This window comes from Perca flavescens, chromosome 15 (genome assembly GCF_004354835.1).
Source record: "Perca flavescens isolate YP-PL-M2 chromosome 15, PFLA_1.0, whole genome shotgun sequence".
Classification (NCBI taxonomy): Eukaryota; Metazoa; Chordata; class Actinopteri; order Perciformes; family Percidae; genus Perca; species Perca flavescens.
Genome location: NC_041345.1, coordinates 23,438,963 through 23,466,260, shown reverse-complemented (window position 1 = coordinate 23,466,260; position 27,298 = coordinate 23,438,963). Strand labels below are relative to the sequence as shown.

Genomic DNA, 27,298 nt, shown 5'->3' with positions numbered 1-27,298 from the left:
GGTTTGTTATAACAAATGTGGAACTTTCAGGTATTGACCACAAATTGCTTTTTAAATTGCTATTTTGTCAACAGAGCAAAGTTTTACCAAAGTTGAATTCGACAAAAAAAAAACTGTGTAGTAACAATTGATAACATGACTCTAAACTTCCTCCTTGATGGCAGGATCTGGCACTGTGTGCTGTGTGTTACCAGGGAATTTGGCACTGAAAAGACAGTAACTTTGGTAGATACCCACTTCTTTTGTCTGTTTTAGACCAATGTGGACAGGATGAACAATTACACCAACCAAAAACTCTTTAATTCTGCAAATGGACAAGGGACTATAAAAAACACCCATTCTTTATTATATTGTGTGTGTTGCCCAAGTATAGCTAATATGTGGGAAACACTGTATTATGTACCTTTGATGTTGAAACAATTTTAATAAAAGAGGGCCGTTTGTTTGAGTGTATCTGACCTTGCGTCCATCTTTCCAGGGCCGTATCCTCCGCGGTCGCCCCCTCGGCTCCCTCTGAAGCCCCCGCGGTCGCCACCTCGGCCCCTGAAGCCGCCCCGCTCAAACCCCCCTCTGCGCTCTCCTCCTCCAAAACCTCCTGACACCAGAACAAGCAATTTGTTGACAATGTATTACATGACAGAAAGAGTCACTTTTACTATGTTTGAAAAAAAAATCTTTGTAATTTGGGTGAAATAACACTTTAAAAAAAAACCTTCTGTTCAAGTTAACAGCATAAAAACTATACACCTCCAATAACAGACTACAATGTAAAAACTGCAAAAGTCTAACCTCTTTCCATTGGGGACATCCCACCAGCATCCTCAGGTTTTGGGGCCTTGCACTGGTTACACTCATTACGCCACGAGAAGTTCAGGTTGCCACAGTTACTGAAGAGTAACGTGCAGAAAGGATAGAAATCAATACATAACCACAAAATAAAAATGATCTTTACACTTTTGTCATGCATTCTTAATGGGCTTTGCTAGCCTGGGTAAACCCTGATGCAAATTTGAGATTTGCTCTGCAAGTCAGTCTGGCGAAGAGCCCATTCAAACCCATTTCCAATGTCCCCAAAATCGAGGCGGGTTTTACACCAATCACAACCGTTGAGGCGGGCTTTACTTTATTTGACTGGCAAAACAGTTAAAGTCCTTCTGACATTACACAATAATAAAAGTCATAATTTGTCAAGGCATCAGATAGGGTTTCAGATAGCTACAGTGAACGTGCACACACGTATTGTTTGTATCACGGTCGGTCAGTAAAGGCGCAGTCGCAACGGTAGCTGTCGTTGCCGGGAACGTACTCGTATGACAGTGCACGGACCGAAGCTTTGTGACTAGCAAGCACTTTCTTACCGCTGCTGCTACAGTATCTTTCTTCGACATGCGCTGCAGAAACAAGCACCCGGCTCCCTCAATTTGAGGCACCAAGTGCCAAACGGCTTCCCGTCAACACCCTTTTCCTCTTGTCCTCTATTCATGCCAAGCGCCATTTGTTTTAACTACTTTCTCAACTAAAGCTGCCTGTATCTACATGCTCTATTTTTTTTAGCCGTGTTACCACGGAGACCACACTGGCACCGCACGCTTACATTTCGGGCAAAGACCCGCCCTACTTTGCATCTGATTGGCTAGAACTCGTTTCATTGGTAGGTGGAATTTCGATGATTGGTTAAATCCAGCGCATCAAAACAAATCACATGTGGACTTTTTAATTTATTTATTTTTCTAGTCATACGCCAGAAATCGGGCACCAGGCCCGAGTACTTAACCCCCCCCCCTTAAACATTTTCTCATCGAATCTACACGATTCACGTAGGTCACTTATTTTGGTTTCAAAATGGCGAATTTCGCCAAAAAGTGAGTGATTTTCATGTCTGGTAAAAATAAAATGTTTCATAGCACAGAGACGGCACTGGTGAAAATTACTAACGACCTTCTAACTGCTGCAGACAAAGGACTTGTCTCCATTCTTGTTCTACTAGATCTTAGTGCTGCATTTGACACTATTGACCATAGTATCCTGTTACAGAGACTGGAACACTTAGTTGGCATTAAAGGAATTGCACTAAGCTGGTTTAAGTCCTATTTCTCTGAACGATCCCAGTTTGTTAATGTTAATGATAAACCCTCCAAGCACGCTAAAGTTAGCCATGGCGTTCCTCAAGGCTCAGTGCTTGGACCAATTCTATTTTCCTTATATATGCTTCCTCTAGGTAATATTATTAGGAAACACTCGATTAACTATCACTGTTACGCAGACGATACCCAATTATATCTGTCAATTAAGCCAGATGAAAGTGGTCAGTTAGCAAGACTTCAAACGTGTATTGAGGATATAAAATCCTGGATGACCCACAATTTCCTGATGTTAAACTCAGACAAAACTGAAGTTATTGTGATAGGACCAACACACCGCCGAACCGTTTTCGAAAGATATAGTTACTCTGGATGGTATTACCCTGGCCTCCAGCACTGCTGTCAGAAATCTAGGAGTTATTTTTGATCAGGATATATCCTTCAACGCCCACTTAAAACAAACCTCAAGAATAGCCTTTTTCCATCTTCGTAACATTGCCAAAATTAGGAATATCCTGTCTCAAAACGATGCTGAAAAACTAGTCCATGCATTCGTTACTTCTAGACTAGATTACTGCAATTCCTTATTATCAGGTTGCCCAAATAAGTCCATTAAGACTCTCCAACTGATCCAGAATGCTGCAGCACGTGTTCTGACGAGAACTAAGAGAAGAGATCATATTTCTCCTGTATTAGCTTCTCTGCATTGGCTTCCAGTGAAATATAGGATTGAATTTAAAATCCTCCTCCTGACTTACAAAGCTCTAAATGGTCAAGCACCATCATACTTAGAAGAGCTCATAGTACCTTATTGTCCCACTAGAGCACTGCGCTCCCAGAATGCGGGGCTACTTATGGTTCCTAGAGTCTCTGGAAGTAGACTGGGGGCCAGGGCCTTCAGCTATCAGGCTCCAGTATTATGGAACCAGCTCCCAGTCGGGGTTCGAGAGGCAGACACCGTTACCACATTTAAGAGTAAACTGAAAACCCTCCTCTTTGATAAAGCTTATAGTTAGGGACGAGGAGTTGAAGCGTCCACCTAACCCGGCCCACTGCTTCTCCTCGTAGTCATCAGTTTTTCTATACTGTATAATTAATAATCGAGCGAGAGTAGAGGGAGGCAGGCCAGTACAGCCCGATCCGGTTGGGGGAGTTCTAGCCCGACCAGGCACCTCTCTTTAACCTGCCTCTCTTAAGTTATGCTATTACAATTCTAGACTGCCGGGAGGCTGTTTCCTCCCTAAGACACACTGAGCTGCTCTCTCATCTCTACTTGTTACTTTTGTATGCATCCTGTCCCAGAAATGCTTGTTACTAATCTAGCTCTGGGGAGTTTACTCCCCGGAGTCCTTATGTTTCTTCTTCGCAGAGCTATGCTCTGCGATTCTCTGCATTTCCCGGCTGCATCCTGCTGCGTCCTGCTGCATCCGCAGCCTCCACCCGTGCTCTGCAGCGCCCACGTTACATCCCGCAACGCCCTGCTGTGATGTTCATACGCACAGAGTAGTCAGGATCCGGTATAGGAGACTGCACTACTCAGTATGACACGATGTGCCCTGCTATGACATGAACTTCCACGATAACCTTCAAGTCAATGTGACTTCTAATGTGACTGTTATCACCACTGTTCATCACGCCCCAAATCGCCCGTCAGACACCGCCTACCAAGAGTCTGGGTCTGCCGAGGTTTCTTCCTAAAAGGGAGTTTTTTCTTGCCACTGTCGCAATAGCCACTGCTAATGCTTGCTCTTGAGGGAATTACTGTAATTGTTGGGGTTTTGGAATTTATAGAGTGTGGTCTAGACCTACTCTATCTGTAAAGTGTCTCGAGATAACTTTTGTTATGATTTGATACTATAAATAAAATTGAATTGAATTGAAATTGAATTATCCACATCCCTCATGAAGAGATAAATCCTGAACTTACGGGTTCGAACACTTCCAGTCTCCGGCTCTCTGTTGTGCTCCTCCTCCACCGCCCCCATTGCCCCCGTTGCCTCCATTGCCTCCGTTGCCTCCATTGCCTCCATTGCCTCCTGGGAAACCTCCACCTCGACCCCCTCCGAATCCACCACGACCCATTGGCCCTACACAGAGCACAGAACCAAACCAGGAGATCTTCTGTCAGTGTAACAGTGAAGGCTTCCCAGCCATGATCAGGTGTTCATTCCCTCGCAGGTGTAAAAATCAATGTAGAAATAGCAATTGGAAAACGTTTTATCAAAGATTGTGACTTAAAACTTCTGCTGGAAAATGGACTTTGTGGTGAGACTTCTTTGTCAAAGTCTGTTTCCAAGGTCATGAATGAACTTTTAATCATTACTGTTAAGACAACATGAACGAGAAGTCCTTAAAGTTCTTAAAAAATGACGACTGGGCAAACTTCATCTGCTGAGGAACCTCAGCAGATGAAGTTTGCCCAGTCGTCATTTTTTGATATGATGGAAAGCTACTGAGCAGCTCAAAACGAACCTGGTGGTGAGATTGTTTTGCAATTTCAATCTTAATTTGTCTTAAATGAAACAGGACTTATAAAAAAAAAAAAACATCATACTGCTAACTTAAAAAAGAAATCTAATTTTAATCTAATAAAAACAGACTCGCCTCCTCGTCCTCCTCGGCCTCCCCTCATGCCACCTCGGCCTCCGAAGTCGGCTCTGCGGGTGGCAAAAGACACCTTGATAGGATTTCCATTGAAGTCCTTACCTGTTAATGAAAAACAGACAGACGTCATCCTTAAGACATCTGAGTCAAGAAATCGACATGCTTTAAATCCCAAAATGGATGAAAGACAAGCACAGAATTGAAGCTATAGTGCGTGGTCTGTCTCCCCCATGAGGAATTCTAAGTAAAGACAACAAAATTGTCGGTGTGTCCACATGATACAATCCTTCTGTGACCGCGCACCACCCCCCACCCTTCCTCCACGCAGTTGCTAGTAGCCAAGGAGGACATGGAGGATTAAAAAAACATGATGGAATCTTCATAAGAGGTAGTTATCTTCACTCGAGTTTCTGTGCGGGAAAGTCGCCGAACGACACAATCTTCTGAACATACAGTAGCCATACTGAGAATTCCAGAGAGAGTTGTGTGGAGCTGATAGTCTTAATTAGCTTTGTAGCAACTCATTTGGCAACAGCTTGTATGTAACGGACATTCACTAATATCAAAAAGTTACGCACTAAAGCTTTAAACACAATACAAGACAAACAGAAAGATCAAGACAGTTACAACAGATTCCAATCAGTTTCTAAGGTGGAAAAAAAAAGTATTGAAACCGCCGAATAATAATAAAGATTTCAACCCACTCTTGCTGCACAGTCCACTTCTCTGCGGTCTATCTCTAGACTCCCTATGTTCCACATTCTCATATTAAAACCAAAGTACTGCTGAATACACTTCCTCCATTACATTCCTAACTGCAACCTTATTGAAAATATAATGCTGCCCTGTCTGACTTATCGAAGCGGTCAAGGACTAAACATTAAAAGTTATGAGTCACCATCAAACCAGTCGATGGCAGCCTTAGCTGAGGGGGGGTCATCAAAGGACACAGTGGCCTCCCCCTTCAGCTTCCCTGTCTCTCGGTCTGTGTACAGGTTGATCATGGGAAGGCCAGTCTTCTTGTTGATCTAAGAGCATAAACGAGATAGGGACAATGCAGTGATTTAATTAGGTCATATGACCTAATATCTAGAGACAAAAACAATAATAATCTAGTTTCAAAAAGGTGTCAAATTTGAGCTGACATGAACTGTCATGTATGTGATTGTATAAAATCAAAATTTCAAAAGTTTAAAATTTTACATCAAGTTTTGAAGTTGAATTTGATCAGTTTCAAGCTTTCTGAGACACGACATTCACACACCAAGTTAAAAAAGCAATCAAACACACATTGCACTAATTCATCAGCCTCCTTTTCAGTAATGATTAAATCTGTACTTGTTAGCGTTTCCCACTTTCCTGGAAGCAGTCTCATAGTCTCATTCAGGGGTCCTTAACGTATTTTTAGGCCAAGGACCCCTTAGCTGAAAGAGAGACAGAGCTGGGACCCCCCAACTGTATATTGTATTAAACTGAGCTGCATATTAAACTGGGTGGATGGATGGACATTCATACCTTATATTTTAATGCAAAACATACATGGGGAAGGCACCGTGTTTCATGTTAATGTATATTTCCAGACATTTTAATCAAAGAAAGAAATTCATAAAATTAGCAAACAATAACTTGGCGGCCCCCCTGGAGTAACTCTGAGGACCCCCTATTGAAGATCTCTGGTCTAATTAATTGTGCTGTCACAATTTGAGCTTTTATGCTAAGAATTTTTATTTTTATTCTATTCTTCAAATTTGTCCAAAGCCAACATCAAATGTTGATAAAACGTTTCTAATTTTGAAATGACATAATTCCAACTGATCCCAGGAACAAGGCTCCAATATCATTTATGCCACTGAAGGACCACCCTACCTCCTTCTACTGTACAGTCTGTCACTACACTTTTACGATAACATACACTACCTTAATGATCCCAATCTGCTTAAAAAAGTCTGCCACTGATTCAACAGTGTAGTCGTCTCCCAGGCCTTGCACGAAGATAGTGTTATTGTCAGAGTTATCCTGGTCTTGCACTGTTGGAAAATAACAGGTAGAGATGTTCAGAAAATCAACAAGAGGCGAACAGGGAATAGGGAACAGGGAACAGGACAGATGTCACATAAGATGGTGAGAGATGTGAGGATGGTTCTATAATATCCGGTGTGGAGTGGAAAAACAACAAAACTTACTGAAGCTGGGTCCTCCATGTCCATGTCCCGGCTCTCTTGGTCCTTGAGAGGGCAAAACAACTGAAATTAATTGTGGAAATGAATAAATGATAAACTACATAAACAACTCACACAGTGTAACTTCTCTCCTTGTTCCCATCAAAACAGTAAGTATTAAGCTTCTAGCCACTTGGTATGTAGATCTATTCTCTAAAAGGAGCTTACCATGGACAGCCTGTACAGCATAATTTGTCATAAATAAAACAAACTTTTTACCACCCTGTCTTTCAACAGTGTCATTATTTCATACCATCTTTCAAGATTACCACTTGCACGCAGAGAAAGTATCTGATGTTATCTTGAAGTCTCACAAACAAGTGCCCAAAACAAGATTGTGCACATTATAGAAATACTGCCTTCAAGTTGATTTTGTGCATCGGAATAACCACCATACCTGTCACAGCATATCATTTTAATTGGTTGGGTTGTTTGTTGCGTAAACACAGCCTTGTGAATTGAATTGAATTTGATATTTAAAACAACCCAAACCTTTGTGTTGATGCGTTTCTTGACAAACTATGAGCAATTTCCTTTCACACAGACATTACCAACTTTTGTAACCAAGTCCAACATATTGCAACACAATGCCCTTATTGAGTGTAGACCTTAAACTGACACGGTCGTTTGTCATTCTCTCATTTATTCCTTTGTCTACCATATTTTTTACACAGCTTCACAAAGGATTCTTGGAAATTGCCCCCAACATACATCTTCAGAGTAAGAACACCATGTTCGTCATTCAAAGAAGGATTTCAAAGCGCTTTGTTATTTAGTACAACAGTTACACACACTTTACCCATTCAGAAAACCAACTTCCAAAGTTGAAGTTTTCAGGGGTCAACTGAAACACCTTAAGACATTCTTTGGTGTGTAAAGTCCTGTCACCTTTTAGAAGATGGACTGAAGTCTGCGTCATTGGCAGCTTGATTTACCAGAGTATGTGAAACTAAGATGTTCCTTCTTTAAAACAAACTTGTATTGTTTTAAGAATTGTATTAAGAAGCCAAAGCCAAACCCCTTCCATCAACACAACTTTTGAACCACTTCAAATCTGACAAGAAGTGACCGTGAAACCAGGTGAACACGAACAGAGGTTACCAAGCTGATAACTGACGTTTTATAAGTAAATTGACCAAACTTGGCACAACTGGTGGATGACTCGTTATGGTTTATGAAAAAAAACTCCCTTTCAAAAGCTTCCACACCTTTGTCATGATAGCGCCATGTCACCATGACTAATGTGTTCAGGTATCAGTGTCAACAGCAAAACTAAGATTTCAAGTCTCAATCTCACTTGAGACAGTGATTGGTAAATGTATTTCATGTAGAATCAACTGTACATAAAGTATACAAATGATGAGATGCTTTCTAATTATTTTGTATGGATTATTTTTTTCAAATCAACAATTTATATATCTCTTGATTACAATGGCATGTTTCACCCATAATTTGCATGCTTTACACTGCAACTACAAAACTAGAGTTGTTGCTGTAAAGTGTTTTTACTCTTACAAGCAGTATGTCTTTATTTCTGTGTGTTATTATGTTGTAGCTTTGTATTGTTGTTTTGTCCGATTCATATTATTATTTAAAGTAAGATCATCTTAAGTGGGGGGTCCTAGAGACCTACAGAAAGTGGTGGACCCTCGGATCAGAAGGTGCAGAAGCACAGCTAGTAGGATTATGAACAATCTGCACCACCCAAGCAATAAACTATTCCAGCTCCTACACTCAGATAAACTCTTCTGTAGCCCACACAGAGTCAGAGAAACCATCTTTTCTCAGACCAGGACAATGAACTCTGACCTCTGGATATCCTCGGCCACACATTGACCTTTGTGAAGCCTTTGAACATTTGCATATATGCACTTGAGCGTGTACATTTCATGGCATACTTTGCCTCACAACTGTGACATACTGTGTCTACAGCTCACATTTTATACATTGAGCAAACTGCTCAGCCCACCTAGACACGTGGCTAATATGAACATATTTTATACTAAATTAAATGTAGCATTTTATAGTTGAATTTTTATTATTATTTTTTCTAATTACTATTCACTACACATATTGTTGGTGTATGCAACAAATCAAAAACCTCTTAATCAACTTCGTTAGTGCAATTTAAAATTCCAACTGCACAGAATTTGTTTCCAATACTGGACCCTGCTGCACTTCAACTACATAATAATTATTATTACATAATCCATGTAGTATAGGCTTATTTATACTAGGACTCTTCCACTTAATTCCAGATTAGAATAGCAAGTGCCATCTGTGGGATCTGGGAGAGACACTTTTTGTTCTATTGTCCATTATATCACATTCTCAGACACATGCTTCTCCTTCAAATGTCTGCAGAATGTCAGAATTTTTTTTTGAGGTCTGAGGAATGCAGACCTCAGTACCAGTTTACAGACCTACCTCAGTATTTTGTTAGATGCTTACCAACAGTGTGGGAGGGCGTGTTAAATGTGCCTCTTTGATAGCTGTAATTTCCAAGCAGTAGGATTGTGTGTATTTGCTTTGACATTGTTTGTTGCACTTAGTTTGACATGAATTTCGGTGTATTATATTTGTTCTTTTGCTCTTTTTTTTGTTATTGATCTTGTTTGTTAGGTTTTTAGTGTATTGGAAGCCCATGTGGGCTGGGCTCCTTTTGGTGCAAGACACTTTGAAAAATAAATTACTACTACTGCTACTACTACTACTACTACTACTATAGTATATTACTTAAATATTGGAATTAAAACATACAAAATCCACTGCCTCTGGTAAACATTGTATTTTTGATGGTGAAACACATCGTGTTATCACCATTAACATAACTATTGTAGATGTCACTGGCACTAATGCACCTGCATCCACTCTGCTGCTTTATAATAATAAAAATTAATACATCAATAAAAGCAACTTCAAGCTAGATAATGTAAATGCCAAGTATCTCTCTGTCCCCACCACAGACCTGAGAGTGAGCCTAAAGTTCACCTAAACAATAGAAGAAGTCCAAGCTTTAATACCACCTTTATCTATTGTTTCAAATGAATTACCAAATTCCTGAGAAACCAAACTTTCCTTCCATTTACAGCACGTGTACCATATCAAGTTACTGGTGCTTGACGAAGTTCCACAGTTGTGCAATGAAACCAGTTTTTATCATTAAACTCTCATCTCTTAAAAAAAAAAAAAAATAAAACTTCCTTCTGTTGATTTGACACACTACCCCATCAAACAGTGAAGGTTTCCATCAGATCCAAACACCATCAATATTCCAAGGCCAACATAGAGCAGAGGAGGAAGAACTTAATGTAAAGCTATAATGTGACATTTACCTCCCTCTGCTGGACACTTTCATTCACAGAGTATGAGTACACTCACAGTGCCTGAGATTATTATCCACACCTAAGCACACTGAGGGTTCTTACCTGCGAAGCTGTGCTATGGAAAACATTAGGCATCACACTACCTTGCGTAGCATATTGCTTAGGTGAAATAACATAAAAGTCAAGTTTTACAACCCCTGTCATATTTATGTTTTTTTTAACATCAGTATGCTACGCATATTCTGTTCATGTGTTTATCTTTCTGTATAAATCAGATTAGTAGTATAAATTGTACATCTCCAAGTACTTCGATTACCTCAAAAACCACACACCTGCTTCATGCTTTAAGTGTAGTGATCTTCCCTCCTTTTACCTTTGACTCCTCAAACTCAACAAACCTTTTTGCTCAAGTGTTTTTTTTTTGTTGTCACTTACCACCAAACTTATTGAATCCTCCACGATCGCCCATTCTGATGAGGAGGAAGAGAGAAACGACACGCATTGAAGGCTGGTGCTGACAGCGATTGCTCTCAACGGGTTGTGGGTAACCTTCACTCTCACAGTCTCTCACTTAAACCCACCCCTCTTCAGTTGGCATTTGTCCTACTGGACCCCCCACTTAACCTTGTCCGGGGTCTCTTGAATATACCTTGAGGACAAGAGGCCAGTTTAAAGACCTTGTCATTCTATGTTCACAAGCAGCTGACATTTGCCAGTTTTACCCTGAAGTCCTATCAAGTCTTTAAGTGACTTGTATGCACCCATTTTATTTCATCATATAACTTGGTTTTGTAACAATTAACCAACCCAAACATTAACACTGTTAACCCCTGAATGGGTGTTGGGTGTTTTTTTTCTTCATTTTCAATCATTATTTCCTCTACCTACAAGAATACTATTAACTGTCTGTAGACTTCCCCCTTTTTGCAATTTCCCAAATAATGGCTTAAGAGCAGAAAACCAGCCTGGAGAGAAGGTAAAAGCCTAGGAGAAGATTCAAAGATTGATTAAAGCAGAGTATGACACAGTGGGGGCTGGTAGGGAAGGTGGTGGTAACAGGTAAGAAAGGCAGGGAATGGTAATGTATTGTAGTGTAGTGTGTCTGTGCAGCATGTGTAAAGACCACAGCTTACGTGCCATTTTTGCAAGTTGTTGCAGACAAAAAGACACTCAGGAGCAGGAAGAACACCATATTGGCTTTGGACTTCAGAGTGTCAAAGCTTACGGGCCAACTTCCAATATGTAGAGGAAAAATCTAAAATATCAAATTAATTGTTTTTTGTGTTGTGGGCAAATTTGTCTTTCTTAGAATTATACGTCTGCAGTTAGTTTACACTTAAACACCTAACAGTTTGTGCCTTTTATAAACATTACAGACATTTCATTATACCAAGATGTCACAGCTAGTGTGGTAGGACACAAGCACTAGTCACTTCTTTTTTACTCACACTTACATGTTCCTCCATTCTCAAATCTTAAACCAAGATCACTCAAAAAACATTTAATCTCATCAATACGTAAATATAAAAATATGTCATGATTTACCTGTGCTTTTGTTGAACAACACAGGAGGATATCAGCCGAAATCTACCTAATTTCGTGACATGGAATTCTATTCTATTAGTGCCCAGTGTCATAGGCCTACTTAAAGGAATCTGTGATGACGCATTGGGGATTGAGTTCCAGATATTGTAATGGTGGGGAAGGAAATCGAGATATAGTCTGTGATAGGTAACACAATGTACAATGAAATGGCAAATTAATTTGTCAATGAGTAACAAGAAAGTACATGAAATATAGTGCAACCTCTATAACAAAAACATCAACTTACCATACCAGTTTCTGCTTCATAGCTTCACTGTTGTTGTAAAAAAAAAGTGATTTGATTCTGTTCTGTACTTTATAAACTTATAAAAGCCATAACTTATATTTTTATAACATTTATATCTTTCTTAAGTTTGCCCAGAAAATGCAGTTTAGAGAGCAGTGACAAACTACTTTGCTAATTGAAAAGTAGCTTGTGTTGCATTTCTGGGCTACATACAAACAGCCACCACAAATTCATTCTCAACCTGTTTTCAATGCTAGTTTTCCCCTTTTTGTGTTTAACAGAACTTCCTCCAAGCAAAAGAATTGTAGATTTAAAAAGGTACATTGAGTTTCCTATTTCTGTTTATAACCTGGCTTTCGTGTAATGCGGAGTCGAGTGTGATCATACCATAATTTCTGTAATAATGATGGAAAGTTTGGGACCAGAAATGTTGTCCTTTTAAAAACTCTGAACATGAAAACAGTTTGGATATCCCACTGGTAGTGGAATAGTCTACACAGAGTCTGCTGTACAAATTCTTTGTGTTTATAGTCACGTAAAAAAGAAAAGGCAACAAGACATAACATAGATTTTATATCGGTTCAGGCACCGCCAATGTTTTAAAAGTATCAATTTAGCACCAGTATTGGAAGAAGAAAAAAAAATGATACCCAACCCTAATCTCAAAGGGTTCAGAGTCCATTCCAACCTGTACTTAGAGATATCCACTTGTGATCAGATCACTCAGGACAGATTATAAAACCAGTTGAAAATGAAGCCAGACAAACAAACCTAAATCTGTTAGCCACGGTCAGCCAGACCCAACACAGCAATTTATCTTGGTTCATGTTGTAGCACTTTCATTCAAGGATCCATCATTAACGAGTCACTGGCATGTTCATTGCAACTTCACACAAGTGCCTTCTTGCTTTTGGTGGTAATGGTTATAACGTAGACTTTAAAAATATGTTTTCTGACCAGCATTCAGCCACAAGGACCTTAAATCCAAACCCGTTTGATAGGATGTCAACTCTGAAATTTCACCCAGTTTACAAGCTCAACTCGTCATTATAATATACCTGTTTGTCGGCAACCATGTTTTGAACATGTACAATTTTCTTTTGTGAGCTCTGGGCATTTTATGTTTTCTGATCAAACACATCAGAGGTGTTTTACAAAATTCTGTCGTTGAAATTAATCGTTAATTTTATTAAATTTATAGCGAACCGAAAAAAAAACAATCCCAACATGAGTAACTGAAGGTTGTGCTTTACACACAGTTAGATTTTTTCCCGAATTAAAATGTATAACAGGGGAGCACAGTTCATTGCATGAACAGCACAATTATTTTCTTTTCGTTACACTATATATATTTTATTGTAAAAATGTTCAGACTGATCTCAATTCTTATGCCATTTTGGCATGTTATCAAGACGCATAAGCGTGTTTATCAATGTGTGACTTTTTGCCGTAGCGAGTAGTATGAAAGGACGTAAGTCCGCGGAGGGTGGTTGGGGTGGTGGATGGGTGAAACACAGGACTTTCACCTAGAAGAGGGATCACGTGTGGCGTTTTTCAACCATTGTTTTTTTTTTGTTAAGCCTTCCCCAATGTTTCTTTCCAGTTTGTTTTCCTAAGCGTGTGACGTTGGTCACCGTCATGTTTTTGTCGTTTTTTGGGTTAATAAATACATACCATGGCGGCGCCACGTGGTATGTATGTTTACATCTGCTGTATACAGTGTAGACATACACGTGGATAGCTCAAAATGCGTACAGATAACACACCATTTGGCTTCAGGAAAGTGGCATGTATGTCTACGCAAAGTCATGATGCCATGTTGAAATGTTAGTATTAATAGACAGAATTCAGATATTGATTTCTATCATAACCACAGCATCGCAGCAATGATTGGTTTGTGTTAGGTGGTTGGATCGATACCATACCACCAAAACTAAGCCCTGTTCTGAGTTTTTAGAAGCAATATTAGTAATAAAAAAAAAATTGATCTGTCTAATGTTAGATCACGCTCTGGGAAGATAAACACTCTTCTTAGTGCATGCACTCTCCGTGTGCATGTGTGCAGCGAACACCGTGCTAGTTCAGAGAATTCACACAATTAACATATTTGTCATTTAAATGCTCTTGTGTTTTAACATGCATTTGTTTAAGTAATTAACAGAGTACAAAGAAATGCCATCTGAATGAAAATGTATTGACACATTGCTTCTCCGTCTGTCAGAGTACAGTAGCAGCTAATAAGAAGTATCAAGATCGATATTAGTAATTCTTGCCCTGGTATAATTTGGTAATAGATCAGAAACGATTTTATTATATTATTTTAGTTATTTCCCAGAGTTGCAGCACAGGACTTTAACTGTATCTGTCCTCAGTTTAACTCAGGGAGATGCTATGAAACACAGATTAACTTTTAATCAGGTATGTTTTTACCTAAGAGAGTACATGTATGGCACACAGATCTGAGAACAAACCAAGATCCTTGCAGTTGTCACTGCAAACTGAAAACATAGCAACTGCTTTGTGGCAATTTAAGAATCCCTAAGACTCAATTTCCTCAAAAGTAAGTGGCAGGGAAAATTTGACACAGCACCTCTCAGTTGCTTTAGCATGTAGCAACAACAGCACTGGAACAGCACTCTCTCTTCTATTTTATATTCCTTGACATAGTTCCACATGTAACCCCAGGAGAGGAAACATTTACATGCATCACTGTAGATTCAGTGTGCTTTCATGAGTCCAGGAGACCTACTACACTAGACAGGACTGACAACATGGGCACTGGATGATTTTTTAAACACTCACCCCATGCCTCCTCTTCCTCTTGGACCACCTCGGCCACCTCGGTCAAAACCGCGATCATATCCGCCACCACCACGACCTCCAAATCCACCCCCACGTCCCCTGCCACCGCGGCCATCCTGACCTCCGTAACCTCCATCGGGACCAGGGTACCCTCCACCTCCTCCTCCGCCTCCGCTCATCGGTGGGCTTTCGTCTCCATATCCTGAGAGAGTTGAGACAATCAGATCTCAACAGATTGACCCGTTTGAGTGCACTTCACACACTCTAAATGTCAACACTATATTATAAAAACAAAATGTTTGATTTATTTGTATCCAATTCACTCTAGAAAACTTTGTGGCTATGGGACACTGTGGACATGTGGAGGTGAATGGAATTTGTGCTCAAACTACTGAAAAAATGAAATTTGAAAAACCCAAAAGCAATGTGTTTTTCCAAAAACAATAACCCACAGATCTCACTGTAAACCGTTTTCTTTGGAACTACTTTTCTACTAAAAGAAACTGTCCCTATAAAAGCTGTTAGAGAGGTCCGTGGACGATTCCTGAGCAGTAAAATGTGTGTGTCATGTCAAACTTTGTCCCCTGTTGAATTCATGTTAACTTTATTTCACTTGAAAAAAAAAAAAAATTAATATAAACTCATCCCTTACCTCCACCTTGACCATACTGGCTCTGCTGACTGTAGCTCTGCGGAGGGGGCGAGTTGTAGCTCGGAGGCTGGTTGTAGTGACCTCCTCCGTGTTGGGATGATTGTTGGTGGCTGCCGCTGCCCCCATAGCCACCAGTCTGACCTCCACTGCTGCCATAACCACCTCCACTCTGTCCACTGCTCGGTGGCTGGTTGTAGCCAGAGGCCTGTGGGTTACCTTCATAGCTGTTGAAGGTTGGGAGAAAAGAGGCATTAAAAAGCAAAAAAACACCTCCACCAAGGTTACATAACTGTGGCACCAAAGCTTGCTGGAGTAGAAACTTAAACTGGTGGTTACCAAACTTTTCTTAAACCACAAGACACCTGCATAGTGATTGTTTAAGCTCTATTTACAATGATCAATCTTTCTATCAGTTTCACAGAGATATCAGACTATTGTGGACCTGGAAACTTACATGTCAGAAAGGATGTTTTGACTGTGAGCCGTCTTAGCTGCAGCCTAACTGCATATTTAACAGGGTTTTTAATATGGTGATATATATGCTTAACCCAGGATGAAGAGGATGCTTAAAAGCAGAAACTTCCTGCACAAACGTGGCTAAAGTTTGTAAAAATAGAGTAGAGATGCAAAAGCTGATGGTGTCATACCCTGCGGAGGATGAAGAAGGAGGCTGCTGCTGGCTGTACCCAGAGAAGGATGACTGCTGGTTGTAGCTCATGTTGGAGGGCGGGTTGCTGTTATAGCCTCCAGGGCTATAGGACTGATTATAACCACCACCACCACCCTGGTTAGAGGGTGGAGAATTGTATCCTACAGGGAGAACAGAGGAGAAGTTAAAGTTAAAGGGTGATAGAATGATTATATAGGGTATTTCACACTGTTCCTTATGGTATCCTAATAGGGTATGTAACACTGATGGGCTGAAAATAGCCTGGTTGATATTTTACTGGCCCTTGCATCCCTGTGTTTTGGCCCTATTTCTAACAAGAGATTTTCTTCCAAATATGGTATGCTCATGAATATTTAGATGGTTGAGCGAATCCCCATACACACACATTGGAGACGAGACAGTAGGTCTCATATTTCAGACACTGCAACGTTTCATTACCAAATTCACTTCTGAGACTTTTTTATGCGAGAAATCAACTATATAAAGCTGAAGTTTTACAAAAAATTGATGGCTAATTGTAAATTTGGTAAGACGTGTCGGACTTTAGGAGCTCCACACAGTCTGACGAGAAAGCAGCAGAATGCTGGGCTCCATACCCAGGGCAAAGTCACCATTTATGGATTATTGCACTACCGGGGCTCTGCGGAGCTGGGCAGCTGCCGGCATAGCTATAATATATTTACAGTATGAATTTCGTCACAGCACTTATATCACAGCTCCCCCAAGGTCTTACAAAGCTAACAGTTGTGTCCGATTTCAAATTAAGGCGTTTTTGTGAACGTGAGGGGTCTTGTTAGGAGGAGCAGCTAGCTAGCTATGTGTTCCATTCAATACAATGGGAAAAGATCGCGGTTAGCTAGCTACACTTTCGGCATAACTATAGTATATTTACAGTTTGAATTTCGTCACGCCACTTATATTACAAGTTCCACAACTTATATTATGCTCCACATATTTGGAACAAACTCCCAGAAACCTGTAGGTCCGCTGCAACTCTCAGTTCTTTTAAATCTAAGCTAAAGACCTATCTTTTTGATGTTACTTTTCTTTAAATAATTTATTTTATTAACTTTAATTTTTTATACTGCACTGTAACTTTTATTCTTATACTGCACTATCAATTTTATTCTTGTCTTTTAATGTTTTTAAATTTGTTTATTAATGTTTTTAAATTGTTTTTAATTGTTTTCTAACTGCTCTTTAATGTTTTATGTAAAGCACTTTGAATTGCCCTGTTGCTGAAATGTGCTATACAAATAAAGCTGCCTTGCCTTGCCTTATAAAGCTAACAGTTGTGTCCGATTTCAATTTAATGCATTTTGTGAATATAAGAGCTGCTAGTGCCCCTTCAATCCAATGGGTAAAGACAGCGGCTAGCTAGCTACACTTTTGGCATAACTATAGTATATTTACACTTTGAATTTTGTCACGGCATGTATATCACAGCTACCAAAAAGGTCTTACAAAGCTTAGCTAACACTTGTCCGATTTCAATTTAATGCATTTTTGCAACCCAGGCAGCACCGGCCGCTGAACTCCGACACACATTACAATTAGCCATCAATTTTCATAAAACGGCCCATATTTGAGCTTTACATAGTTGATTTCTTGCATAAAAAAAGTTTCACAAGTGAATTTTGTAATGGAATAGCAGAGATCTGCGCGACCTAGATTCAGAAGACTACCTGATCTCAGGTCAGTTGTGTAGCCTATGTAAATGTTTGGGTGTGACAAAGAATAGAGACTAGAGCCAAATTATGAGGAGCCACCGAGTTGACATCAACTCGATGGCTTGTTGAGATTTGCCCGTTTTCAGAGGCAGTTTCAAATTGTGAGATTTGCAGAGGAAAGAGGTGTCAATGGGATTTTGAGGTTCTATGTATGTCCTATTTACCCACCAAACTGTCATTTTTCAACTATAATCGGTTTTGCATTCTATCACCCCTTTAAACTACACCACAATATGTGACTGCTAAAATGTGTGGTTTTGGAGAGTCTTCCTCTACCTGACTGGGATTGACCATAGCTGCCAAATCCTCCCTGGCTGTAAGAGCCGGGGCTGCTGTCAGAGCTCTGGTTGTAGCCCCCGTAGCCCTGCTGGCTGTAGCTCTGTCCAGAAGACTGACCATAGCCCTGGTTAGCACCACCACCTCCACTACCTCCACCTCCACCATAGGACCCATAGCTGCAAGAGGTTAAAAAAAAAAAAAAAAAAACACACACACACACATCAAACATTAACACAGTGATTAAAAACTGTAATTCAATGATAGTAGGCATTTTTCCATAATTTTCCAAGTATATACAGATGAGATTTCCTAAATTATTTTGTTAATTTCAGGGTTTCCTCATAATTTTCTTGGTTTAACACACATTTACAACCTGATTCTCATGTCCCAAAAAATGATATGTGTTTCTAGTATAGGTAATATATAGGGGTGGGAATCACCAGAGGTACCACGATACGATATTATCACGATACTTAGGTCACGATACGATATTATTGCGATTTTAAACATATTGCGATATTCTGCAATATATTGCAATTTATTACCTTTTTTCCAACTTCATTATTATGTCCCCAAAGGAAAACTTTGTCAACATCTGTTTGTTCATCTCACATGAATTTTATTGCTGTAAAATGTGACTGTCAAGCTGACTAACTAACCAGCACTTTAATGAACATGTTATAAATGTTGTATACACCTGGCAAACTGAACTGTTTGCATTTTTAATTAAGGTGGACTAGACTGTAATACCAACAGGTATGCACTGCTGTGCTACTACAGGTATTTTTTACAATTAAAATGAGTACAAAAACGGCGCGACGGAGTCACGTACCTTGGTTCCGGTGTTTTTAGCAATGACAAAATCCTTCATTTTCCACAACGTTGTAAGGACGCAGGTCTTTGCACATGAAGTAGGCGATGGCTTGAGTTATTTTCTTAGCTCGCTCTGAATTGGGAGGTAGCTTTGTCAAGCTAAGTGTGTCCAGTGTTGGTTGGTTTTTTGGCGGAGCTGGTTTAGCATTAGCTTTACCGTCCTCGGCTAACGCTAACTCTGGATGGTGGCGTGTGAGATGAGCCCTCATGTTTGTGGTATTCCCTGAGTATTTTATTTGCATACGACACTCCTTGCAAATCCCATGTCTCATATCCATCTCAGTTGTCCCCTCCTTGTTAAAAAATCCGAAAAAAGTCCAAACACTTGATTTAAACGCAGATGGTGCATTTCTGATTTCTTTCTCTGACGCTGCCATGTTTATTTTATCTACATCCGCCTGCACGCTGACAGTCACCCCGCTGACCTCACCAGAAAACAAACAGCGCCATCTGGTGGACTGAATAAGCAATTGATTTTATTATTATACTACCAAAAAGTTAAATTCTGATGTGCAATTTAAATAATAAAAGATCGATACTTGGCGCCTTTGTATCGATACAGTATTGCCACGAGAAATATCGCGATACTATGCTGTATCGATTTTTTCCCCCACCCCTAGTAATATATGTAGATTATATAGAGTATGATCAATTTAAAAACTAAATAAATCTGGTCCCGACCCCAAGGTTCTAGTTTATGATTGAGACATTACTTACCCCTGGCCAGATGTTTGGGAATAATCTATGGAATAAAGAACATTGAGTGTTATCAAAACAAAAGATTTTAACAGTATAGATCTGATAGTACTGATCCAAATGCTACGAAGCATCTTTCACATTTGAATCTCCCCTCAATAACAGTACATTTTAAAGATAGTACAAATAAATCAGTGTGATGCTGGTTTCTGTTTGGCAAATATGGGCTGCAGTCTAACCTAACAGAAATAATATAATAATGCCAGTTATTAAAATAATAGCATTATCTTCCAACACATAAATACAGTGAGATGAAAAATGAACCAGCAGTGTAATAAAGTAGCTGAAACCATTAGAATATTTGATTTGTTAGACAAGCGGCTTTTTAAAACATGCCGTTTGTTGTGGGGGTTTTTTTATTAATAAGAAAAAGACATGTATTAAGTGTAAACAAACATCTAACAAGTGTTGGAAAGTACCAAAGTACATTTACTTAAGGTAGGCTACTACTTGTAATTTACTTGAGAATTTTCATTTTCTGCTACTTTATACATTTACTCCACTACATCTCAGGAGGTTAACATTGTACTTTTTACTCCACTACATTTGTCTGACAGTTTAGTTACTTTACAAACATATGATGATCTTCTAGAATATGATGCATTGCTCTACAGCAGCAAATGCAACACACACATTAATGCAACAGTAATATTAATCCAGAAACATCATATATAAATAGTAACACTGACAGGGAACATTTTACTGCACAATGATAATACTTTCATACATTTACTTAAGTAACGTTAAGGATTTGTACTTGTAGTGGGGTATTTTCAGTGTGGTATTAGTACTTTTATTGTAGTAGCTAAAGGATCTGAGCTTTTTTTTTTTTTTTTTTTTATTGCAAAATATTTCTGTTACAATTTGTCAAAACAAATAGATTGAACTTGTAGTACACAACTCATTTCGTTACAGAACATGTTTTCATAAAAAATAAGAAACATAACAAAGAAAAAGAATAAAAATAATAACAAAAAGGTACATAGCCAGAGTATCAGACATTAAATATCAGTTAAATTAATTATAAAATTAAATCAGATAAGCATTGCATACATTTTGATGTTGATTTACCCTCTAATCCAGAAATACAATCTATATAATTTTTTAAGTCAAGTTTAAAGACATTGAAAAATTTCGATTTATGAATAAAGAATTTTCCAAGCAAAATTATTAAGTTGACTATATATTGTACAGAGGAGTTGGAGTCAGAAAAGTAAAACAAGATATCAAAATTAGATAAATGTATGTTTGAGCCAAGTTGTCCATTAATGAAACCTTGTATATCTATATGTATGAGCTATGTGAACAGCTATAGAATAAATGGTCTATTGTTTTTGTTTCCATAAAGCAAAAGCTGCATTTTTCGTCTACGGTAGGGATAAATTTAGAGATAATCTTGTTAAAGGGGTAAAAAAGGTGAAGAATTTTAAATTGTATTTCTTTTACTTTGTTTGTAATTAAAAACCTATGTGGGTTACTCCATGCTCTATTCCAGTTAATATTTTCATATAAGGGGGCCCATTTGTATCTGGAGGCAGAGATAGATTTTGCACAGAAAAAAATAAGATGATGATGATGATCTTGGCCGCCCTCTGAAACTGGGTCAGTGCATGGCCAGTGGCACAGCATAGGTCTTCCATGGGCACAAGGGAAATAGCTTGCTAAAAGCAAGGAGCCTGTTAAGCTAAATGGTACCTAGCTTTACGGTTACAACACATAGCTAGTTATGTCAGTGTTAGTTAGCCTTCTTCCGATCGGAGAAGCGATGTGGTGATGTCCTTTGATATTCTAACCGAGTGATCTAAAAATAAAAACGTCTTTAAGCAGTGACGTTAATTTAAACATATCATTAGCAGCTAGCTCACGTTATAACCAACATTTAACACTAACCGGCGTCTTGTCACTAGCTAACGTTAACGTTACAAACGTTAGCTTGTTAACCTTCACTGTTAAAACATCGATAACGTTATTTACCTAAGCACAGAAGGGAAAGGTTTTCTTACCGTTAGACGCCATTTCGACGAACGAGAAACAGCCTAACCTTCAATACAGCCAAAGAAACAGTGTGTTGTTAACCGAACCTAGGAGGAGGAGGGTGACCGAGAGATGAATATTGATGATGTGGTTTCCCTTTCACAGTCCAACCCTGCAGTTCCTCTTGCGGCTGCAGGGGGCGAGCAGCAGCATCAAGCAAACAAATAATAAATAGTATAATTTAATATGTATTTATTTATAATATAAAAAATGATATTACTAGGCAAAGCAAATGTATTTATATGGCACAATTCTATCGATCTATCGATCTATTCATCTATCCATCTATCCATCTATCATCTATTAATATATAATATATATATATATATATATATATATATATATATATATATATATATATATATATAAGTAATTGAAAATAAACTAAAAAAGGTATTGAAAAAGTAGCCTATATGTACTCTTTATGCAGAATCACCACTGTCAGTGTTACACACTTATATTATTGGATTATTATTATTTTATTGTTATTGATGCATTAACATTGAAACATTTATCTTGTTTATTATACATGCTTTATAATATACTATTGGTTACTTTATTCAATGGCAATGCATCATATTTTATAATCTGATCATTTTTATGTTCAATCTTAATCTGAGTAACTAACTAGTTATTATATCTGGTAATTTTCCTCTGTAATATGGTGGAGCAGAAGTATTAAGTAACAGAAAATTGATCTACTCAAGGACAGTTTGTGTACCTCAAAATTGTAACAAAGTACATTAGTAAATGTACTTTTATTGTTAAATGTTATTTTCCACCACTGTTAATGAGTACCTATATATAGATTTTCCAATAAGAAAAAACAATGCAGTCTTCCAGAATGACAATGTTTTGAGGGTATGACTGATTAACAGACACTTCAAAAGTAAACTTGGACTCATTTATAATGTGTATGTTTGAATGGTGTAAATTCACACTGCAGCTTTGTTGTTTTCTTGTCACCATGACAGCAAAGTTTCCACAGATGCAGCCTGACTTATCTGGTAAGTAACAACACAGCAGACGATGAAGGTATCATAATTGATTCACCTAATTTCTTTATTGTGCTCTTTATTTTTTTGCTCTGTTAGATATTTCAAAACGGATTTCATTTTGACTTTCAAATGTTGCATTCGAAGACAGCCACTGATCTCTGTGATTTGATTTCTATTGATTCATATCTGTAAAGCTTTGATTATAGATATATTATATGTCAGCATTTCACTCAGTTGTCAATGACTGAGTGCAACATATTTAGAGAATATGGTAAGATTAAAGACACCACCTTTGTGCTTAACTTAAGATTGATCACAGAAACAGGTGTATGTCAGTGAATTAACTGAATCTTTTTAAGATAGTACTGTGCAAAAGTCTTAGGCAGGTATGAAAAAATGCTGTAAACTATAATAAAATAAAAATATAAATAATGATTGTTTATTTGTATCAATTTACAAAATGCAAAGTGAGCGAACAAAAGAAAAATCTAAATCACATCAATATTTGGTGTTACTACCCTTTGCCTTCAAACCAGCATAAATTCTTATAGGTACTTGCAAAAAGTCAGGGATTTTGTAGGACTGTAGTCAGGTGTATGATCAATCAATTATAGTATATAGGTAGTTATACTGCATCAGCAAGGTCTCTCCCAGACACATTTTTCAAAGCAGACTGGTGTTTCAAGATGTGCTGTTCAAGGTCTTTTGAAAAAGCACAAAGACACGGGCAACGTTGAGGATCGTAGACGCAGTGGTTGGCCAAGGAAACTTAGCGCAGCAGCTGAAAAACACATCGAAATCGAAATTGGGAGATGTCCAGCAGTGCCATCGGCTCAGAACTGGCAGAAACCAGTGGGAACCCGGTAAACCCATCTACTGTCCGGAGAAGTCTGTCCAGAAGTGGTCTTCATGGAAGAGTTGCAGCCAAAAAGCCATACCCCCGACATTGAAACAAGGCCAAGCAACTCAACTATACACGAAAACATAGGAACTGTTGAGTCAAAAATTGAAATATTTGGCTGTAGCATAAGGCAGGTTGTTCGCCAAAGGGTTGTAGAGCGGTGCAATAATGAGTGTCTGCAGGCAACAGTGAACCATGGTGGAGGTTCCTTGCAAGTTTGGGTCTACATTTCTGCAAATGGAATTGGAGATTTGGCCAGGTTTATAACATGAGATAACATGAAGAGAGTGGTTAGTTCTCCAAGATGTTTGGAACAACCTACCAGCTGAGTTCCTTCAAAAACTTTGTGCAAGTGTACCTAGAAGAATTGATGCTGTCTTGAAGGCAAAAGGTGGTCACACCAAATATTGATTTGATTTAGATTTATCTTCTGTTCATTCACTGCATTTTGTTAATTGATGAAAATAAACTATTAACACTTCCATCTTTGAAAGCATTCTTAGTTTACAGCATTTTTATATTTATAATGTATCTCTCTCGCTCTCTCTCTCTCTCTCAAGAGATTCAAGTAGGAACTGTGCACCCATTTCCTTCTCTACTGTATTAGAGACCATAGTAGAACATTTTTAGAGTCTATGATTCAGACAAGCAAATAAACCCTCAGAAGCTTTGGCCGAGATGAACAGTCTGATGAATGGTGACCAGAGGTTGGCCCATCATGGTTGGCAGTGTCGAGGGAAAGCAAAGAACTCCAGATCAAGGCATCTGCATCAGAGCACCCTAAACTTGGGTGACACAGCACCCTGCTACACCACCACCCACAACCAGGTGCAGCCCACTGTTAATAACTGACAGATGAATACATTTTCAGTAGTCTTTTCATCATTTTGTGTCTTCATGTTTGTCAGAGTTATTCTGGAAGGTCGGCTGACGGACATCCTCTGATCTTCCATCTGAGAGATCCCAGCTTCCCCTCACAGCATCGGACCCAGCTGGATCTTAGTAACATCTCCACACCGCTGCAGTGTCCGCTGCAGTCACACACTAAAAACGTGCACAGGCCCAAACACATCACGCCGGTAAGGTTACAGTGAAATGCAAAACTGCATCATCAGGAATACATCACAATCACTCCAGGCATACCTTTTATGCATCTTTATGGTTTCTGACAGCTTTGGGGTTGTTTGAAGGTGGTATTTAGGTTCTTTCTATAACTAAATATTTTATATGATTCTATAAGACATTTTATAATCTGATTATTTCTGATTTTGTGGCATTTTTAAAAAATGTATTTGTCTTTTGTTGTTTGTCTGTAATACATTGTTGTTGTTGGTGCCTAGCTTAGCCAGGACACTCTTGAAATTATATTTATATTTTAATATGATTAAATAAATGTTAAATATTGGCTCTGGTGCTCCATGCTGCAAACAATATATGCATCAATGTGCCAGGATGAAGAAGACTGCTAGCTAGTAAACATGGATATGAACAATAAAGTTACACCAAAAACGAAGTATAGTGATGACAAATAAGACCAGCATTGTCATCCCTGTATCAGTCTTTCTATTTGTTAGCTCTAGTGGTCAGAGAAGTGGCTTTCTCTTATTTAATTGTTTATGTATAAAGACCATTGGGTTGTTGTGTTTCTATGGACCTTTAAATATCTTGGCTTAATTCATCACAATCAGTTCATTCAGTAAATAAAACCCATTTTTTAAGAGACACAACACCTTTGGTCCCTCACACCCTTCTGTGCCTCCGTCTTGCTCCAGAGAACCGACCCAAAGGTGGAAAACTGGGCTCGTTATCGCAGTGGCCAGGCCGTCAGAGAGATAACCAACCCACAGGATCCATCTGATTTTCGGACCACCTACAAAGCAGGGTACACACCCCCAGTAACTGACAGCTCGCCACAACTGGCTGGTGGCAGACCAACACAGTGGCACCAACACAACATACTGACAGGTAGGGTGAACTCTGCAGCATAAATGTACATGTGAATATTTATCACTTTCTTTCAAAAGTCCATGTAATCCATTTCAACCAGCTACATCAGAATACAAATTAAATTGCTTTTGACTCTTGACCTAGTCTGTGTCAGCCTTGGCATCACTTGTGTAATGAGAAGGTTAGACAGATGATTTGGGTTGGGACTACTATTCTGGTAACATGACACCCAGGGTGACACGGTTAAACATTATCACCACCATCCACCAGCCAAATGCTGGTAAAATATGCAAGTGGCTGGTAGATTTGCTTTACTCACCAGCCAAAAAAACAACGGCTAGGTGAAATCTGAACAGTCATTTGGCTGGCGGATGAAAATGTAAATTTTGGTTGATTGAATGGGTTACATTTCACCTAAATAATTAAAACATGATACTGACATGTACAATTTCCAGTTCATTGCATGTCTGAAAGCGGAGAACAATAAACAAGATTATTCACTACAACTCACACGCTATTTAATTGGAATAAGACAGATATTTATACTATGAATATTATTATAATTATTCTTTGGATGCATCACTAGTAATATTAAAACATTATGAAGCCCTGCAATTTAATGCAACAAACAGCCCTGCAATAAATAAAAAATACCACTTTGTGAATGTTTTGTCCACTTTTATTTACATACTTGGTGGTGATCAGAATGTTAAAAACATCGAGGTGTCTTTTGATTCACTTTTTAATTTTGAAAGTAGTATATGATAAAAGCTTGACAGCTCATCTGAGTGTATTCACACTGTCCTCCAGTGGTCACAGTGTGAAACCGCAACACTTCATTTAAAGGTCCTATGACATGCTGCTTTTTGGATGCTTTTATATAGGCCTTAGTGGTCCCCTAATACTGTATCTGAAGTCTATATCCTTTGCGTTCCTCTTCCGCGATTGCTCCGGTGCTGAAGGAAATTCAGCCGGATGCATGTATTTTCCGTTTCCTTCCGCTTTCTTTGTGTTGGAATTTTAAATTTGGTGGATGTCCGAGGACTCTGGTTAACTGCTCCTCAGATCCCTGCAGGGTAAATCCAGACAGCTAGCTAGACTATCTGTCCAATCTGAGTTTTCTCCCGCGCAACTTTTTGCAGCGGCTCTGTGCGGAATTTTGTACCACCCATGACGATTCTGATTGGTTTAAAGAAATCTCAATAAACCAGAGCACGTTTTCCTCCCATCCCCGAATGCTATGTAGAGTAGCCAGACCCTCCTTCAGCGTGCTTTGGAGGAGGGTCTGGCAAAGCGAAATTAGTGATGAAGTACCTAGATATGTGTATTTTTCTGGTTTAGCAAAAACATACTCTCATCTGGTCATTGGATCTATAAGAACAGATTGTTTATGGCTTTTCCTTAAAATATCACATTTAAATAATATACAATGTGAACAAAACCTGTCTTCAGGTGAACAGAGGCACCCGAACGGTCCAGGTGAGCCTAGGAGACGGTCCAGAGACAAGCTGCTGTGGGCAGCGAGGCGCTGGGAGACAGACTGCTCTTCACTCAGACTCTCCTGACACACATTACAACAATTATACACTGCACAA

The 27,298-nt window shown here is 38.9% G+C and overlaps 2 protein-coding genes across 6 annotated transcripts in view; one reads left to right on the top strand and one right to left on the bottom strand.

Moving 5' to 3' along the window:
* Nucleotides 1-21,992, bottom strand: part of fus (FUS RNA binding protein) — a 22,821-nt gene extending 829 nt beyond the window's left edge. Inside the window, exons 1-14 of the mRNA XM_028599342.1 lie at nt 21,827-21,992; nt 19,785-19,809; nt 18,192-18,370; nt 16,163-16,325; nt 15,516-15,739; nt 14,864-15,065; nt 10,666-10,700; nt 6,869-6,910; nt 6,603-6,712; nt 5,584-5,713; nt 4,686-4,787; nt 4,009-4,168; nt 790-887; nt 460-595 (exon numbers count right to left, since the gene is read on the bottom strand). Of these exons, the coding sequence (XP_028455143.1) occupies nt 460-595; nt 790-887; nt 4,009-4,168; nt 4,686-4,787; nt 5,584-5,713; nt 6,603-6,712; nt 6,869-6,910; nt 10,666-10,700; nt 14,864-15,065; nt 15,516-15,739; nt 16,163-16,325; nt 18,192-18,370; nt 19,785-19,809; nt 21,827-21,839 (1,619 nt within the window). The 5' untranslated portion in view covers nt 21,840-21,992. The remainder of the gene's footprint in view (nt 1-459; nt 596-789; nt 888-4,008; nt 4,169-4,685; nt 4,788-5,583; nt 5,714-6,602; nt 6,713-6,868; nt 6,911-10,665; nt 10,701-14,863; nt 15,066-15,515; nt 15,740-16,162; nt 16,326-18,191; nt 18,371-19,784; nt 19,810-21,826) is intronic.
* Nucleotides 21,347-27,298, top strand: LOC114569497 (uncharacterized). 5 transcript variants are annotated; one of them, XM_028599343.1, is made up of 6 exons: nt 21,347-21,425; nt 22,832-22,864; nt 24,421-24,584; nt 24,665-24,835; nt 25,529-25,721; nt 27,156-27,298. In XM_028599343.1, the coding sequence occupies exons 2-6, from the start codon at nt 22,846-22,848 to the stop codon at nt 27,266-27,268; spliced, it is 660 nt and encodes a 219-aa protein (XP_028455144.1). In that variant the 5' UTR covers nt 21,347-21,425; nt 22,832-22,845; the 3' UTR covers nt 27,269-27,298. The 5 variants fall into 5 exon arrangements, with proteins under 5 accessions (XP_028455144.1, XP_028455147.1, XP_028455145.1 ...); XM_028599346.1 differs by having other exon boundaries at nt 24,317-24,584; XM_028599344.1 differs by lacking the exon at nt 21,347-21,425 and adding an exon at nt 21,457-21,514.

Bases quoted from the DNA above. Each gene is read 5' to 3' on its own strand.
- LOC114569497 (XM_028599343.1), top strand. The intron at 24,585-24,664 runs GTGCAGCCCACT...CATGTTTGTCAG, and splicing joins ACACCACCACCCACAACCAG to AGTTATTCTGGAAGGTCGGC. The intron at 24,836-25,528 runs GTAAGGTTACAG...GTCTTGCTCCAG, and splicing joins GGCCCAAACACATCACGCCG to AGAACCGACCCAAAGGTGGA.